Source organism: Andrena cerasifolii, chromosome 9, assembly GCF_050908995.1.
Source record: "Andrena cerasifolii isolate SP2316 chromosome 9, iyAndCera1_principal, whole genome shotgun sequence".
NCBI classification, from domain to species: Eukaryota; Metazoa; Arthropoda; class Insecta; order Hymenoptera; family Andrenidae; genus Andrena; species Andrena cerasifolii.
In genome coordinates, this window is record NC_135126.1 from 9,884,077 (window position 1) to 9,902,766 (window position 18,690).

Genomic DNA, 18,690 nt, shown 5'->3' on the forward strand with positions numbered 1-18,690 from the left:
GATTTTTAGAAAGGATTCGGGAAAGGACGGTTTCCATGAGCAAGGAAATTAGCTTCTTTCATACATGTAATAATTAACACTTATGAAAAGAATCCGTAGATCAGCGGATTTTTTAAAGGGGGATCTACGGAATTCTATGGAATGTTGAACTTTTCTCTACGTGTTTTCAAAAAATTTGAGTTGGCAACACTGACCGTGCGCTACATGTGGCGTACGCTTAATTCAGCTTAATTGCAAAAACACTAATTCTAAGGAATATATGGAATATATGCAGGATGAAAGAATAAAACGACGACATTTTATTGACATTTCGAGACTGAGCTTAAATAATCGAAGCGTACCCGAATTAACGATTTAAAAGAATTTAAGTTACGCAAGAATACTTTAAAATGCATTATTTAACGTTTCATTGAAGTCTTATATATATATGTAACTACTCGCTAGAAAAGTACGTACACTTCGGTACACTTTGATTAAAATTGTCCAACATTCGGCATCTAGTAGATAGTGAAATTCACTCGATGTCACTAGATAAATGCCACTCGTTTCTGGTTAAAAACAATTTCTGTAAATCCTTCGAAAAAACATCTTTAATGATAACGATCGTTATGCACAATTGATCGAGTTTGTGACTTAAAACTGAACGATAAACATCTGGGACGTGTAATCGAATTTGAAGAGGAAGGTTTTTGTTGTCTCTTCAGCATGCTTCGTGCGGGAAGAGAGACTTCTTACTGACACAATGTATCTCGTTTGCGAGTAATTCTTCGATAAATGTGGATTGTTAAGTGCGCTCTGTGTCGATGAATATTTAAAGAGTCCGATAATCGTTCTCGGAAGCGTAATACACGAATAACAGAAGCCTCTATCCTTCGTTCGTCGAGGACAGGCTTGTTTAAAATCGTACAATGACTTCCTGCATTGTTTAACATCAACAACTCTTCGAAGAAAATCTCAAGCTCGATGTGCAGTCTGCTGTTTTGCGACCGATCACAAAGGAAATGAGGTTGTGCTGAAACCGTAATTCTCTCCCCGTAGGTAATAGAATTCATCCCGATTTTTCTCATTGAACAAAACCTTTGACCCGATGATTCATGTTAGATCTCTTGTTCTCTCACCTTGTGAAATACGTCCGTTCTTGCTTTCTTACTCCGACGATATTGTTCATCAACTGTTAAGTTGCATACTTACATATTCCACAGCTTATAACTCACTAGAACTAACAGAGTCAATACTGACTCATAAAAGTTAGTCAAGACTTCCTTTGTTTACATGCTGGCTGTGGCATTGTTATTATTTGTAAATTTGTAGCAGAAAGAAAGGAGTGATACAATGATCGTTTTCTTATCATTTTTTTTCATATATGTTGCTCATATATTGCTATTAGAGGAATGCATCTAATGCTGTGCATGAAATTATTGATTACTAATAAATAACACATTCGTGTATAATTATACATAACATAAAGACATACGTCATTGCGTACTTTTTACTGGTTTGTTAAGTTGGTCGAACAAAGAACATACCCTGTCTGCTTCAAGATGTAACTTTGTCATAGAAAGAAGTGATCAGTTCTTATTATTATATAAGTATATAGTCATAACTTTTGTTTCGTAGTAATCAATGACAGCTATTTGCTTAGTTTAGATCAAGTATATAGCGTATGTATTTGCTTATTAGGTGCATTGGAACATAGGTAGTGCTGCTGTTCGTCTGTCCGAGTACAAGTATCTATGATGTTTTCGTCAGGTCTTAGCTGTAATCTCTCCTTCCCCAGCTGTCTGGGTTACCCACAGGACAGCGAAGAGTTAATACCGAGAATGGCTCGCGAGCCAATTATTCTCAATGTGTACGATATGGTAAGGGAACTAATCCTTTTAATCCCAGTCAACGTGACACCGAATAACATTATTCTATATTTCAGTATTGGATAAACGAATATACCACGCACATGGGATTAGGTGTATTTCATTCTGGGGTTGAGATTTACGGAACAGGTATGCATAGACCATGTTGTATCGCGAAGAAGTACGACGTTACTTTATTAAAAACATTAATCCCTTAACAGAGTATGCGTACGGGGGTCATTCTAAACCAATTTCTGGAATTTTTGAAATCACCCCACGAGTTGCTGACGAGTTAGGAGAGCAATTTAGATATAGGTGAGTTGGCTCTTTTAAACTCACGTTTATCGCGTGATAATAATCAGAATGGTCAAAGATCTATAGAAATTCTGTATTCTACATTGCATTATGCTTTTTTCGTTGTAGGCAATCGGTACACATTGGATACACAGACTTTACGGAGGACGATGTGAGCAGAATTGTTGCCGAATTAGGGAAAGATTTTAGGGGCGATCGTTACCATTTAATGAATAAGAATTGTAACCACTTTAGTAGCCAACTAACGCTCGTACGTATAGAAAATCGTGATCGGATAATTCTTTATTCGAATGACGCTAATATATTTCTGTTTGATATTCTAGATTTTGTGTGGTCAAGAGATACCCGGTTGGGTAAATCGTCTCGCGTATTTTAGTTCTTGTGTACCATTCCTCCAACGTTGTTTACCAAAAGAATGGTTAACGCCCGACGCGCTTCAGCATTCTTTGAGCCAAGTCAGCCATCACGAAAGCACACCACCTTCCGATACCTCCTTGTAACATTTGGCCGAACCTGCAGAAAGGGGAGGTTCAAAGTACCGTAGGAGTTACACCTTTTAGAGAATTTATGCAACAAGCGAAGGAAGTTTATCATGACAGTGAATACATCGCCGGGATCATGGAATCCGTGAAACAAAACCGTCGAAACGAGGTACAAATTTAATATTGTACTGCTGAGTTCCACTGGTGATTAATATAGTACTGAAAGAATTGCCTTTCTTGCAACGTGTCGTCTTCTAAGCATTGGACGGCGTTATACAATGTCGCGTGTGTTCTTTGATTGTCAACACGCATACAGTCGAAGTTTAACAGATGTATAATTAATAGGTAATTATGTATAAATCAAAGCCGTAAAGAGACTGGAACTTATTTATTTATTGGTTAAGCACATTAATTTTTTAAGAAATTCCTTGTGGCTGAAATTTTATGTACACTATGAATTTTATTTCATTTTGTATTTTAGAATGAACATTTTAGACTTGTATTAATTATGTTGAAACATGTAAAAGCACCTTAGAATGCATTACACCGTTCGCTGAAAAATATATGTTACACTTTAGAAATATTCTGCGATGTTTTTTCACACAATTTATTAATTTAATTGATTTGAATGTCACAATTATTTATATTATTTATACATGCGACACTTTTCTATACAGCTGCCACTAATATTGTTAGGAAGTTTAAATAAATATTGACATTCATACGTAATAAATAATCGAGTTACAGATAACTTGTTTCTCGTGCATGATTCCATGAGAATGTGTTTTCTGCAAGCACTTTGTATAAAAGAGGAAGAAAAAGCGTATTAATAATTTTATAATTAAAAAAAAGCATTCTGAGTCAACGATGTTACATCATATGAATGTCAAGTCTGTAAAGGTGCTCTTGGATTTTGCACGACGTAGGATTAAATATTCAAGCATTATAATTTCAGAGGCTTTTGCCACATTTGTAACACACTGAGTTCTCTTCAAATATTCACGGTATACCGAAAAAAAAAATTACCCATGTTACTGAAACTGTTGTTGTCAAATTTATAATGTTACATGTTAAAGAAAATCTCGTAAAACAATTTGAATATACGTACGTGGAAATAAGATAAATTCTATTAGGTATTTCGTATGTGTAAAATGTAATGGAAAAAATCAGCGACAATTAGTGCCAATTCAGTTTCCCGTTAATTCGATCCTTACGAATAATATTAGGAACTCACATGTTGCATACAATAATTCAGGTAGATGTTACCGAATCATGAATATGTTATATTCAATGTTAATACGCGAATATACCATCCGGTGGATGATTTGTAGAAAAGTTTACGATATACGACACTTGTATCCAAAATGATTTTCACATCATCCTCTGTAAAAAAAGTCTCTGCATCGAAACTATCGAGTACATTTTATTTAAATAATTACATTGTACGAAACTTCTTTTTAAGATAAAGTTTAGAGTTAGTTTGGAATACCGAAATTATTTAGTATGTTAATGTATAACAGCATAATAAAATTTATAAATTTAAACTTATGTGCTTCTATGCGGTACACTGAAAGAAGGAAATTTTTCTTACTGACGTATATATGTATTATATTTGCAACAAAAGGTATTAAAAGCAATTAGTCGTTGTCAATATCTCGTAGCTCAAAGTATGTTAAATTTTATACCCCTCATTGACAGTTGCATTGATACAATGTCATGAAACTGATTACTTTCGCTAGATAGAAACCAGTATAGCATAATACTCTAATAAAGTATATAAAGCACAATATTGCAGTATAAGTACAAAGGCTTATGTATAACTTTCTAAACGATCTTTTTTATAATGATGTTCAGTTTGTTGTTTCAATAGAGACTTTCTTCTTACTGTTAATATTTTCTTTTTAAATAATAAACAGTCTGATAACTACCGCACTGCCTTATTAATTGTTAATAATACCTCGAACCCAAAGGTATTCCGTATATATATATATATATGAGATACAAGTTGTATTAACCATTCGGTACATTTTTATGTTTATACTTTTTATCATAATTTATTCAAACTTTCATCACTAGCGCATTATAATTTTTAACGAATAAGCATGCTGCGTTCAGAAATAATTTATGATACTTAACGCACGTACAAATTTCTCAATTTATTAATATATTTCCTTTACACAAAAATTAATTGTAAGTTAATCAATGATTCAATGGATGATGAACTTTTAAAACAGAAAGTAAAGAAGATTCTCGTGAAACGGTGTTAGAAGTAAAGAATATAAATACTACAAAATCTACAAGACATACGTGCCTTATGAGGGAAGTCTTATAAACATAAAAGTTTGGTCGTCTATCTCGCCGCAACGGCGCGCTTCCAATAATTTACAACGGAATACAATTCTTCATTTAAAATGCGAATAGTTGCTTGCAATTGCTTTTAATAAATATCGTAAATAATGCACATATTAGTTATAAATAAGTTCATAATATAGAATACACTAAACTAAGTTGCTAGAGAAAAAAGAAAATGATTAATAGTCAGGTCATTACATGCACTGGTACTAAACCAATAGGATTACATAAATCATTGTCAATCGTTACAGAAAGTATCCTAACAGTTTGTAAAAAAGAAAAGTTAAACTATTGAATCATACAATCTATGTATGCGCACATATATGATCATTCTATTCTCGTGCAGAATGCCGGTCGTACATTTTGATTACGCGTAGAAAGAAAGCATAATTATAGCGCAGCTCTTTTTTTTTCTTTCTTTACATATTACAGAAGATTTCCACTTGAAATTTCGGTGTTGTATGTATGTATGTGCACGCCAGAAAGTAACGGAGAATCAAAGGGTCTAAAATCAAGTTGATATTGCGAGCTTATTTAAAAAAAAAGATTGAATTATTTACAAAAATATAAAATCAATGCTATACAAAGTGACTATTCCTTCGTATGTTATTATCTATAGATAAAGACTTGGATCAAAGACAAGGCAACACAAGACAAACAGATGCGTCTTTGATTTTAGAACCCTTAAGTAACAATGGCGAAAAATAGGCAAACTCATTGAATTCCGTTGGTAAGTACAATTAACACCGTACGTTACTATAATTTATAAACATACCACGATTACACTTCTAGAAATAGCTCTAGAACTCGTTTTTAAACTTTTATTCCGATACAGACAGCAATACCTGTACTATTACAATTCTTTTGCTCGATAACATTAACACTTTTTTCCCCCTTCTATTAACGGTTTCTTCTATACTTTTTTTTTTAATATAAGAATGTCAAACCTATTGCAGTCGATATATATTTTATTTATAATATATATTTCCAAGTCTTATCATTACAAAAATCCGATGAAGACGTTTCAAGGTATCCTTCCTTTCTTTTTGGTATTATACTTGCGTCGTATTTGCAATCACGTTAACTTCGCGCCTATTAACAGTGATCTCTCATAGAGCTGGAACTTCGGGCTTTTAAAATGTATTCAATGTCAGTTTTATGAAAAAATAATAAAAAAAAAGCGTCACACGGAATGTAGCATGTCGATATTACACCGTAACAGTTTCAATACACCATAACATTTCTGTGATTATTTGAACTTTTTCCCCGTTAGAATCCGTTATAAATATATGAAAATTCAAATGCAATGATCAGATTCAGAATTACTTTTCACATGCATTCCACTTTTTGCATACTTGCGAATGGTATTGACATTACGATTATTGGCTTAGTTATAGACAATGAACTATCTTCCATACCCCATAACTTCTCTGTGTAATCAAACAGCTCGGGATTCTTGACCGTTAAACGTGTATTCCGCATTTCAACTACTGGCATAGAATCCTGAGACAGTTATCTTGCTCTACCAACTCTTCTCTTTCAGTATAGTTAGCAAATCTTTATAAATGTACATGAAAAATGTATATTTTATACATTAAAACATATAAAACTTGTTATCGTGTTTGTTTGCGTATTTGTTGCAATTTCATCTCCTCCTGCCCTAGCCTTACATCTATCAGAAACGAAACATAGTTTTTTTGGATCCGTCAATTTTTCGATTTTTAAATATAAAAGTAATAAATACGCTGCAGTATCGTGTGGCATTTACTGTCTGACAACTTTTAGACCTTGTTGAAAATAAAACGATACCTCGTCATTGTTCCGTTTTCGATACTTGTTCTCAGTCCATCGCGCATTGCACTTGCGAATATATTTGATCGTTCGGTCTTAAATACAACGTGTCTCATTAAATATGAGTCGAACTTCTTTCCGATGATACTGATTCGACTTAATGATACAGAGAAGCGACACATTTTTTTTTAAGGGGGGGAAACGGCCTTCGTTGCAGTAAGGACAAATGCTCAACATCGTTTCTTTACTGTCGTCGTTAATACGCGCATTGCTGTGTAAAAGTGTATAGCCACCTTGCTTAGTAACTAGCTATTACCAGCAGAGGCTTCCGGGTACATTGTACGATTATCCTATTATTCACACGCTGAATAATACCACGCACCTTACTGCATTATGACGCAATAGAAAATATTTAGTCATAAGGCATCAGGTCGATTCAGTTTCATCCAAAGATTTCGTTTATGCCGCTACGAATGATTAAGTATACAATTCACTTGAACCTACTCCTTTATACCTAGATTCAAAAGTAGGTACGATAGATTAAGTAGATAAAATTCATTTATTGCTAGATAATTTGACTGAGATTTCGTTTTGTTAACTTAAAAAAGAAAGAAAGAAAGAAGGCAGTTAGTTGCAATGATTAAAAATTAAAATTATGCGAAGGGTGTCTGCATTTAGAGTTCAATGAAACACGATACCGATCTCGGTAATATACGGTATCGCGAAGCTAGCTCATTGATCCTCAAAACACACAAATTATTTACAATAATTTATCGTTACATTATAGATTGCCTTCTCGTTAAGTGCATAACTTATTATGGATAAATTCTTAGATAACCAGAAAGTTATTGCGACGCGTTATCGAAATTCAACTTAAAATAAACGTACTTATCAGATCTCAATATTGTACTAGATATTTAAAATATTCTCGGTCCAATTACACATAAGAGTATTATGCCTTTTAGTTGTACGTTCGTGAATCCAATGCAGCCGTAATGCACAATGTTATAAAACGTATTGCACGAAATTGGAAAGAAAAGGGAAGAAAGCAGTGCGATAACTTTCCGGCTGAGAGAAATCAAACGCGGATATACCGTTTAGCGTGAAGACATTACCGTAGATACTGTAATCTTATTGTTCAGGTAGTCGCATACGATTACAGTAACTTATCCGTACCATGGGAAGTGTTGGATAATTTTCTTACGAGTCGTACGAAGACGAACCGTGATCGTGAGCGGGGCTCGGAGGCGTCGATGGATTTGAACTGTTGTTTGAAGCTATTGAGTGTCTAGGGCTTCCACCAGAGGTGTGCTCCTACATTAATAAAACCCGCGCATATTATTTATATTTCGCGAAGATAAAACGATAAATACCTTGTCGTGTAGGGATGCGATACTGCCAAGAGAAAGTGGAGTATGAGATCGCAGATGTATGGACTCCGAGTCAACTTGGTCCACGGGAGTGCGTGGTAACGAAGGCGGAGTAGCAGTTGGTCGTGGAGGTGCCGGTCCTCTGCGCGACGATGTCGAGCCTGAGGGAAGAAAGTCACGAGACGCTTCATTGAAGGATTAAAGAAGATATAATTAAACGTTTACCATTGTGCGGCGAATATCCAGAATTCCTGGATATGTGAGAACTGAGACGTCGCGTGTCAGAAGGAGGATGCCTGGGGGGCAGTGGTGCTGGTTTGCTTGGCGTTTGAAGCGTGGGGCCGTATAACTGAGCAGAAAGTTGAACGAGTAACGTGTTGGCAGATCTATCTGCCAAAGCTACATAAAACGTGAAGATATAACAAACTCTTACTCTTTGCTGATTGCTGTGAAGATGAGAGCTACTGTGATGGCCGGTATGCTGTTGATCAGCTGTTTCGAGGGTTGTAGGCAGATCTAATAGTCGCTGTATCTAAAACAACGCGCGAAACCTACCGTGAGGAATATGCACACCTGTAAAGCTGCGAAAATTAAAATTACTGCCTACCTGTATTCCATTACCTGGACCCAAGTGACTGACATGATTGAAATTCGTCGGGGCAGATATCATTTTAGAGCGTCTGTCTGTTGGGCGGGCAGCCCTGTTCCCTTCCCTCAATGAAAATCGTCTCCGCGGTCTCGTCATCAGCCTGCCGCTCGCGTCTAGCGGCGTTATATTGAGTAGTTCTCCTGTTCACCATGCAGAATTTGTATCATGCTTCATCCTGTAAAACTACCGCTACTGTACTAATATATACTCACGTTGATGTAAATTGCTGAGGAAAATAACATGCGGCATATCGTTAATCATACAGGACGTTAAAGAGCCCGAAGTATTTAATGGCCGCGCTCGTTTCACGTTAAGCGTTTGCAACCAGTCTCCAGTTGTACAGTCGAACACGTCTATGTGGGTCTCGCTGTAAACTAGCAAGTAACCTTCGCAATAACCTGTAGCATAAATTAACACGGTTACATATTATCGATTTCAATGCCACCGGTTGTTTCGGGCGAGTATCCCGAACGTGTACTTACTAACTGCCGTAGGAACAGCAGGATACATGATTTCACGGTCTCTACTCTTTCTGCCTTGGCTGTCAACATATACTGCCAATGTATGGAAGACTAATAAGAATTCACCGCGCGGTAATTCGATGCAACGTAGAGCATCCACAGCACTGTACGTGAGAAACCCTAAGAGCGTATTCTCCGAATGGACCAATGCTAGATTGTAGAGAAGAAAAAAAAGATTAAATACATTGTAACGTTGCCTACGTGTTAAATGAATTGTTAACTAGCCCAAGGGATGTTTATACTCACAAACTGGGTGATGGTCTCCTAAGATGCTGTAGATAGAGAAGCCGGAAGGATATCCGACGCAGAAACGACCTTCGGAAAGGATTTGCAAAGTTTGTGCGTGACATGGTAACATCAATTCGCGTATACGTTTATGACGCGTTTTCGTACGTGTTATTTCGTAGATGATCACTTGAGACGCATTCTAGATCAGAGAAAGAAATGTTTAAAAAGAAGTGCGCTGGCTATAGAAACATTATAACATCGCATAAAAAAAATCGCTTACCTGTTTCTTTATGGCAACGCACAAACAGTATGTCAATGGGTTACGACGTACTACCCCCGTTGTCAGAGTAATGCATCCTTTAGTCTCAGCGACTTTAATCCATTCCACTTCATCTCCATCTAATGCACGTACTGGAACCAGCCGTACATGGCGTTGTTTTCCACTTAAAACTACAATTAATTGTTCTTCTGTTACATATTCCAATAAGTATATTTTCTTGCCCTCTCCGACTCTTGCAATTTCTGAAAGGATAATACAAGTTGGCCATAGCAGTGCATCACTCTTATTAAATGTATAACATACAGTATAACATACCACTACGATCTAAATCTAAACAGAAGAGACCTTCTTCTGTGCCAATGACTAGACGATCTGGATCAATAATTGCTCCTGACATCACATTTTTAATAAGCGCCAATGTATTATCTAATAATTCCTTTGCTCTAAAAATCTGTACAAGAACAAGGAATAACGTAAAGCTGCATTATTCTCGCGAGGAAAACGCGAGGTACTGGTCGCGAGAACTATGTACACTCAACTTACCGTTGTATTAGGAAGATTATTTTTCTTTAGTATTCTATGCAGTTCACTCAAAGCAACTACCCATTTGGTTTTCTCGCTTTCAGTGTCTGCAAGCATTAACGTGTGGTTCCTCAGGCCAGGTGGTTCCAGCAGAGATGTTGTTATCTAGATAAAGTTAGAACGGTAAGTCACGCGGGAATGAATAAAAGAACGCGCAACGATGGTAAAGAGTCTGTGAATTACCCTAAATATGCACGGAATGTCTTTCTTTGTAGCATGTATGACATCCGAATCTCGAACAGAACTGACGCTAAATTCTTCGTCCCGCATGTCTAAGACTTGAGACACGTACACAGATGGCAATGCATTACGATCCGGCGAAATGTCGTAAAGAAATAATTTGAAGTCGCAAACAACCACGAATTGACGAATCCAACCCTTCTTCACTCCGCCCATTTTCGGCACTTTAACGTACCCCTCGTAAGCTGTGCCTATTCCCCGGGTAGGATCAATACCCAGTGGTCGTTTCGCTGCGGGAATTTGTTTATCGTTACGCCAGGTTAAATAAGCATACACGGATTTGACTAAAATAGTGCGCGACTCACTTTGATCGTGGGGCACAGGGCACATTGGTGGAACTTTATCGCAACAAGGCATATGGCATGCAAAGCCACAGACCTCGCATACCACTCCTTGCCTCGTTAAACCCACCATCAATGAAGTGCAATGGTTACATTTCGTAGGCGCTGAGAATGTTCGTACTAGGAATTGATGAGATTTCGGTTTTGGTTGGAGATTGGATTGCCCATGAGGTGCCGATGATTTGTTCAAGAGTTCGTGAGACAACGGCGATGTTGGGTCCTGCGTTTTGAAATGAAGATTAATGTCTAATACAAAGTTAGATTAGAAATATGTTATACTTACAATGCTAAGTTCGGACAAGTTACTTTTACTGCTGGAAATACTTGGCGCACGATTATCCTCAATATCCGCTTCCACGCTATCTGCGCTTCCATGACGCGTACTGCTCGCGGTTTCTTTCAAAAAATGCTCCAGATATGACATTTGAGATGTAGGACGTTCTAAAACTGAAATAGAGAAGACAAGCGTTAGAAGCATAATACAATGATCGTTTAGAATCGTAAAAGATTGCAATCAAGTTTCACTTTTAATATTTCTATCGTTATCTATTAACATAGATGTAAAGTGAATTTACAGAAAGTAAGTAGTTGTGCTTTCTTTTTACAAAAGTATGTGCTTTAATCATTACGGACTTCGCGACGCCCTCTCTCAAACATTTTTAATGCAATCACTCCACTGCAACTCTCACCACGCAAAAACTCGGTTAAAAACAGTGATCGTTATTGCATATATAGGGATCGATACTTGTTCGTTCATCAGCAGAAGTAGTAAGCGTATAATAAAAAGGTAACAAAAATCAATCAGACCAAACAATCTAAAGCTGAAAAAACATTCAGGCACAACATACCTGTTAATCACTTAATTACAAAACTGAGTGATTATCAGCTACTAAGATTAACAAAGGACAACCATCACCTAAAAACGATGAGAGGCTACTAACACTATCCTTAATTGGGGTACGATTACTTTCAACATACAAGGAAACACATTATAGATTCTGATGATAATTTACATTAAACTCAACACAGAGCTATGCTTTAAATAACAATGCCCCGGCGGGTCCGATGGCTCTGTTTAAATCCATAGAACGTAGCCATTCTTTCTGGTATTATATCGCGGGCTCACGTGTCAGTAAGTGAAAAAGAAAGAAAAACATAGCGCTATGCTCTGTAATTAGCAATCCAGCTGACCAGTCAATCAAAACCGCGTTTTTGCCGCCACTTCATTTACCGGGTGGCGATACGATGGCGACGGCATTCTGACTGATGAATGTGTTGACGGGAACGAATCTAGTTAATAAGCGACATGTCGTGACGCGGGGAGCACGCATTACTGGTAGGGGTGACGACGGCTGATGTACGATGATGCGTTGGGGTTTGGTGCTAACGATGTTTGGAGATTTGCTTGACGTTTTGCTGGATAGGACAGCTGTCACAAATACAGTTTGAAGATGAGCAACAAGAGGCCCCAGACACAGCTCGTTACGCCAATAAACAGAGGCACTTTGTAGTCTAGAAATCAGAATCGCATACCGTGCCGGAGAACCGAATTACTATGCTGGATAAATATCCCAGTAGCAACGATCTCTATTAATGGTAATTTACATATCGAACAATATGAATATCTTATGATGTACGTGATTCTACTTAGAATGTGCTACGCCATATACCGCGAAGAAAATATTCTGTACTTCCTCGTGATATTAAAGCCAATGAAACACTCTCGAATAGCGGTCACATCCTAAAATTCAAGTGCCTTATGTTTTACACAAACAGTGATTGAATTATTCTGATGTAGATATATGTACACATATTCCACAGGAGTACATCGATTCTCATTGAGTGATATTAATAAAATTCTCACATGATTGCTTTCAAAGCTTACATATTACATGTTACACCTACTATCATATTTGTAATTATGCTTTAATGCTACGTTTCAATGTAAATAGTAACACATCTCACAGTCCATTAATATAATTTAGTACTGGTACCATTCACCAAATCTAACTATTTATATTTACGAAAAAATTTAGAAAGAAGTAATCGTTAAGAGATGTACTCACGCATTGATTCATACCAATTTAATCTAAATTCATTAGTTATTCTAATGGAGAATACAAAGTAAATAGTAAATAGTAACTAACTATACCTCTCAGCGGCACTACTTTCTACGAAGTCAGAATTAAGGAAATTGTTAAGTCCGAAGTCTGTAATTACTCGATTTCAAAAAGGAAATATACGTAGCAACAAATATTTTTATTAATGTGCATATGTAGAACATCGTGTACGTTCTCCATGCATTTTTAAAGAGTGTGAAATAGTTTTAAGTAACATCCCAAGTACTGCGATTAAAGAGGCACAAATGCTGTACATGATTCCTAATACCAAATGAACATAACAATTCCTTAACTCTACTAGATTTTTACTGTAGTCGTGCAAATTTGTTTGCTGAGAATATCTTGCGACAAGATTTGAATTAAACAATATTCTTAAAACACTGTAACTATATAAATTATACCGTGTTTAAAAAAAATCTCAAAACAAACGAATATATTCATCGCTTGAATACTGCGCGAGAGAGATCGAAAGATTTACAAAGTACATACATAGCATGTATCGCACCGATCTGTATGATAATAGTTGATACAAAATCTTTGTAAAAACGCAACAGCGAAATTTCTCTACGACTTTTACTTGTATCATTGTCAATTGAAATGTACTTACAGCCGTCGCCCGTGTCAAGCCTTGCTTGCAACTCTTTTATTTGCATTTCTTTGCGTTTTATCTCGTGTGTGAGCGTATCGAATCGCTGTCTGAAGTCTCTCAACTCCCTGCAATCAAGTATTCGGATCAATAAAAATTCTTCCCATTCATAAAATTTCCTAGAACGTTAGAATAATTACTTTTGAGCAGCAATCAAATCCGATCGCGTCTTCGTGAGCTCTTCCGATATCGCTTGCTTGGCCTGTATTTCGCTTTGCAAAGAGCTCTGTAAATTCAAAAGCTCCATCTTGTCGAGCTTCTGCGATCTACGATTTCGCCAGTTCTTATCCGCCATCGTAGAACCGCTTCCTACGCCTCCCACGCCACCGGAGTGTTTTAAGAATTCCAATTCCTCTGTCATTTTGGTAGCTAGTGCCTGAAATTTACAAGTGTCCGGCGTGATTTCATAAACTTGGAGCAAAAATTATATTTAGGAGAATGGTGGCTGTTTCTAAGGGCAAACCTGCAAATATCCTCTGGCGTCCTTCTCATCAGACACCCACTGAATAATTTCAGTGATCTGTGCTTCCCATTGTGCAATAGCTTCTTTCTTATTCCTTAATTCTTCGTACTCTTCTTCCAACTGTCGCCTTTCGCCTTGTATTCTATTAACACTATCGGTAAGAGTGTTGAGTTCTAACATAAGCTTTTTGTTCTCTTCGACTAGCATAATCTTTTCCCTCTCGTGACGTCTGTTCAATTCATTTATAGTCTCCTCGCTATCCGTAATATTTTCCAACCTCGCGGCATCTAATTTGTCCTTCGTCAGTTGAACCTCCCTTTCCACTAAATCTCTCCTGGTCTCGGTCTCGTGTAATTGTTCCTGAAGGCTACGAATATCGAGATTGAACCTGCTCTGCTGCTGGTTCAAGTTTTCATTGTACTGAACTTCAAGCTTCTCTACTTCAGCTTTTAACCTATTGATCTCCTGCGTCGCCAGCGCGTGATTCGCGCTTGCATCGTTCCCTATAGATCTCTGTCTAATCTTCTCGGTCTCCTCTTGCATCTGTTTACAATACTCCTCGCTGCGCTCCCGTAACTTTCTTTCCTTACTCGTCTCGGCCATAGCCTCTTCCACTCGATTTTCCAGCTCCCTGCATAATTTCTCGGCTTTCCGAATATCGTGCCGCAGACTGTCAACCTTCTGCATTACAACCTCCAATTCTTCTTCTTTATCCCGAACTTGCCTGGACAGCTTTTGCTTCTGTTGTCTCAACTCTGATAGCTTGTCAGTGACCTCGGTATACTCGGCCATTGCCAGTTTACGCTGCGTCAACGCATCCTTCAGCTCCTTGTCCTGAAGTTTAAGCTTCTCTTGTACATCCAGCTTATCCTTGATAGCTTCTTCCTTTTCTAAACGAAGGCAGCGCACTAACTTCTCCAGTTCTCGTAGTTTCGTCATGTCGCCGTTATCCAGATTGCGTAATTCGCGCGGACCTTCCATAGACTTCAATTGCGACTCTAGTTCTGATGATACAAGTGAAACGGCAGTATTAAATGCAGATGAAATCATGCGGAATTGTATGCAAGACAAGTATTACTTACCACAGTTGCGTTTGGTAAGCGTGTTTATTTCGTCCTGAAGCTTTCTCGTTGCATTATTAGACTCTGATGATATCCCAGGCGCAGGATGGCTCGCGCTAACTTGCTTCTTTAATTCCTCCAGCGCTCGCGTTAATTGTGCATTCTCGTCCTCGAGTATCTGCACGCGTTTGTCTTTTTGAGTTATATCAGACAGACATCCCAGATCTGATATGCAACTGTAATTTGTGAATTAGACGTGTACTTATATTAACGATTCTCCGCATCGGTATAAATGAACAAGAACCTTGCTTACCTTCCTTGCGTGAAACTGAAACCGACAAATGGCAGATGTAGCGCAGAGAATGCAGAATTCGCTGCTGGTGGGACAGCATCGGAACTGCGAACATCTGTATCGTCGACATCAAAGTTTGATGTATCTGTCGGCGAGGAAACTTCAGGAATGTAAGGCGCAGTACTGTCTCTAAGAGTGTCCCAGTTTACTCCATCGAACCATGGGTGCTTCTTAAAATCGTCAATTCCGTTCTGACCTAATCTAAATTCTGAGCTACATATTAATTTTCTTATTAAATCTTTAGCTTCTTCAGAGACCTCGTACATATCATCTGCTGGGAAGTCAAAGCAATTCTGAAATCGCATAAAAGACACGTTGATACGATAATTCGTAACGAATACTATCATTGTTGTACGTTACGAGGAGAATTACCTTATGATTCATAATTTTTCCGTAAGTTTCGACTAGAGATTCTGCGTAAAAAGGTGTCTCCCCGTACAGCATTTCATACATGCACACTCCTAAAGACCACCAATCACATTCAGGCCCGTATTGTCCTTGTCCATCCTCCATTGCCTATAACACGCGATCCAATATATTAGTTATAGAAGTATGTAATAATTAATATTTCTCATTGCATAGAAATACGAATATACCCTCAATATCTCTGGTGAAATATAGTCTGGTGTACCAACAGCAACATTACTTTGTACGGTGCCATCTTCGAACAATCGTAAACAGGAGCCGAAGTCAGCTAATCTAATGTGACCATTTGCGTCTAACAAAACATTATCAGGTTTAATATCACGGTGTACATAGCGCAGGTCATGTATGGATACAATGGCCAGAACCATCTCAGCTATGTAGAAACGAGCCATATCTTCGGGAAGGCGATCCTCAAATTTGCTCAATAGTGTTAAAAGATCCCCGCCACAGTAATAATCCATGACCAAATACTGCGAATGGTTATTTAAACGAAATAAAACATTATCTTTATACAGAACAGTAAGTTTCGCTAATGTTATTCTTAAACATTACCAAATTATTGTCATCTTGAAAGGCATAATGAAGATTTGTGATCCATCTACGATCACCGTACACCAGTACATCTCGCTCCTCTCTAAAGCACGCAGTCTCTGCGCGCTTTAGCATCTCCCATTTGTTTAAAATTTTCATCGCGAATACCTTGTCCGAGCCACGCATTCTTACAACACATACTTCTCCAAATGCACCTCTACCAATAACTTTCACTATCTCAAAATCCTCGCGTGCCAATTGCAAGCTCTTTATGCAAGTAGCCACTGGTTTCACTATAACAATGCGTATTAATTAATTTAAAATGACGGTCGACAACGACATAAAGTTTTTCAAAGCAGCTGAACATGCATACCAAATTCAATAAAGTCTGAGACAGTCTTTTCGCGTCGTAAGGAAGAATTGCAGCATTCATCGTATAAGACAAGCAGAATATCGATAAGCGTCTCAATGGAAAACGTGTGGCCCACTCTTCCTTCCCCTTGTATAGGACCACCAATAAAAAGGGCTTCTAATTGGCGTAACCTTCCTCCTATGCCTATTAAAAGATGCTTTTCTTTACTTTCTCCAATGGTTTATATAGGTAGCGCTATATAATAACTTATGCTACTGATGAATATTCTTATTATCTCGTGGCTTAATACGTACCATTGATCGCGAGTCCCTTTGGCATAATATCAGGAGGAGGTTGGTTATATTGGTGTTGCGACGTATCTGACATGTCTCTTTTTCGATAAGGTTGCCCCTTACCAAAATCTTTGGATATTACTTCTGTCATTCTTAATAATATTATTCAATAGTATTTCAGACCACCACATTATGATGTGATGAGAATCCTAAAATATTTCATTACCACTCCAATTAAAAGAGATGACATGGGTAGAACAGGGACAATACGAAATACAGTTACACACTTCCCTATACATTAACATTTTAACAAGTGTCATAACGTATGTAATTCGGAGTTAAAAATATCTGCACCAGAATAGTCACATAATTATATGAAATTAAACTCGAATTTCAAATAAAACGAATTTTTTATCGGAGATCGAAGGAAATTATTTTCCAAAATACGTCTTCGTATTTGTAAATATTCGAAGTGATTTGAAAACACGCGAAGATAAACGTTATGCAGCGTAATCGTAAGTGAGTAATCATTTACCTTAAGAAGATAATTTCCAACAGACATATCTAAATAGGATCACTTTCACTGTTTAAACATTAATTCTGTTTACAAGCGTGCGATAACCGTCTCCCGATCATGTTACCGTCGAATTACTGGCCACCCTTCCACTTCCTTCCGTTTTCACCCTCGCGCGAAGAATGTCAAAAATCAATTCCCTTTAACTTTCCGTAGTATATATGCCCCGCACGCCACTACGTGTAAAACAATCGAGTTTCGTTTAATTCATCATCGGCCATCGTGCCGGAATTACTCACGTCGGAAATTACGTAACTGCTACAAAGATAGCCAAAATATTTGGCGAAGAAAGCACGCAACAAGAGAAATACGTGTAAATAAAACGTACAGACAAAAATAGTGCGACGGGGTAGGGCACCGCATTCGCGATCAGCGTATTCAACGGAATCACCAAGAAGACAACTCCGTGTCGCGGGCGGGATCGGGGTTATCGCGCAGCGAAAACAGTAGTACGGTACTCGTTTGAATGCGAATGATCAGAATACGGGAACGTTAGGCGATCCTCGGAGCCCCATTGTCCCAATTCCTGCTGTATAAGTTATAACCTCGACGCGGCACTACACTCTCGCCTCCGTATCAAATTCTGTGACGTAAAATTCCTATCGCATGTGAGAAGGATGTTTTGAGTGAAAGGCTTTTTTCTCTGCCGATCCGGACCGTTCGCTCGAACGATTCAAGCATATCTGCCGAGACGACGCGCCCCGCTCTTATATTGGTTTAATTGTTTATTATGCGCACCATTCGATTATCACAAAACATCTTGCATGGCCACCTCCAAACCCCCAACAATTTGGCTGACCCCCTGGCAGGCCCCATATAGAAAAAAATATGGCAGTCCTACGTCATTGAAAGTGCCTATGACAGTTTAGCATGT

General features: G+C 37.8%; 2 protein-coding genes across 9 annotated transcripts; one reads left to right on the forward strand and one right to left on the reverse strand.

Annotated features, from left to right (window-relative positions):
- The first annotated feature begins 439 nt into the window (after window positions 1-439).
- Window positions 440-4,571, forward strand: LOC143373141 (deubiquitinase DESI2). 5 transcript variants are annotated; one of them, XM_076820084.1, is made up of 6 exons: window positions 440-1,034; window positions 1,681-1,859; window positions 1,925-1,997; window positions 2,069-2,162; window positions 2,271-2,412; window positions 2,486-4,571. In XM_076820084.1, the coding sequence occupies exons 2-6, from the start codon at window positions 1,734-1,736 to the stop codon at window positions 2,660-2,662; spliced, it is 612 nt and encodes a 203-aa protein (XP_076676199.1). In that variant the 5' UTR covers window positions 440-1,034; window positions 1,681-1,733; the 3' UTR covers window positions 2,663-4,571. The 5 variants fall into 5 exon arrangements, with proteins under 5 accessions (XP_076676199.1, XP_076676201.1, XP_076676198.1 ...); XM_076820086.1 differs by having other exon boundaries at window positions 440-1,006; XM_076820083.1 differs by having other exon boundaries at window positions 441-1,038.
- A 210-nt stretch (window positions 4,572-4,781) lies between these two features.
- Gek (serine/threonine-protein kinase gek) lies at window positions 4,782-18,690 on the reverse strand. Of its 4 annotated transcripts, none has more exons than XM_076820070.1 (27): window positions 18,555-18,681; window positions 17,778-17,992; window positions 17,264-17,451; window positions 16,971-17,153; window positions 16,619-16,890; window positions 16,237-16,536; window positions 16,013-16,156; window positions 15,602-15,933; window positions 15,310-15,524; window positions 14,228-15,231; window positions 13,905-14,140; window positions 13,726-13,832; window positions 12,230-12,427; window positions 11,282-11,445; window positions 10,963-11,218; window positions 10,601-10,887; window positions 10,379-10,522; window positions 10,151-10,286; window positions 9,836-10,077; window positions 9,574-9,754; window positions 9,289-9,477; window positions 9,019-9,204; window positions 8,765-8,946; window positions 8,591-8,689; window positions 8,383-8,506; window positions 8,161-8,318; window positions 4,782-8,101 (listed from the first exon to the last, which is right to left on the reverse strand). In XM_076820070.1, the coding sequence occupies exons 3-27, from the start codon at window positions 17,391-17,393 to the stop codon at window positions 7,988-7,990; spliced, it is 5,583 nt and encodes a 1,860-aa protein (XP_076676185.1). In that variant the 5' UTR covers window positions 17,394-17,451; window positions 17,778-17,992; window positions 18,555-18,681; the 3' UTR covers window positions 4,782-7,987. The 4 variants fall into 4 exon arrangements, with proteins under 4 accessions (XP_076676185.1, XP_076676184.1, XP_076676186.1 ...); XM_076820069.1 differs by having other exon boundaries at window positions 18,145-18,662; XM_076820071.1 differs by lacking the exon at window positions 17,778-17,992 and having other exon boundaries at window positions 18,555-18,690.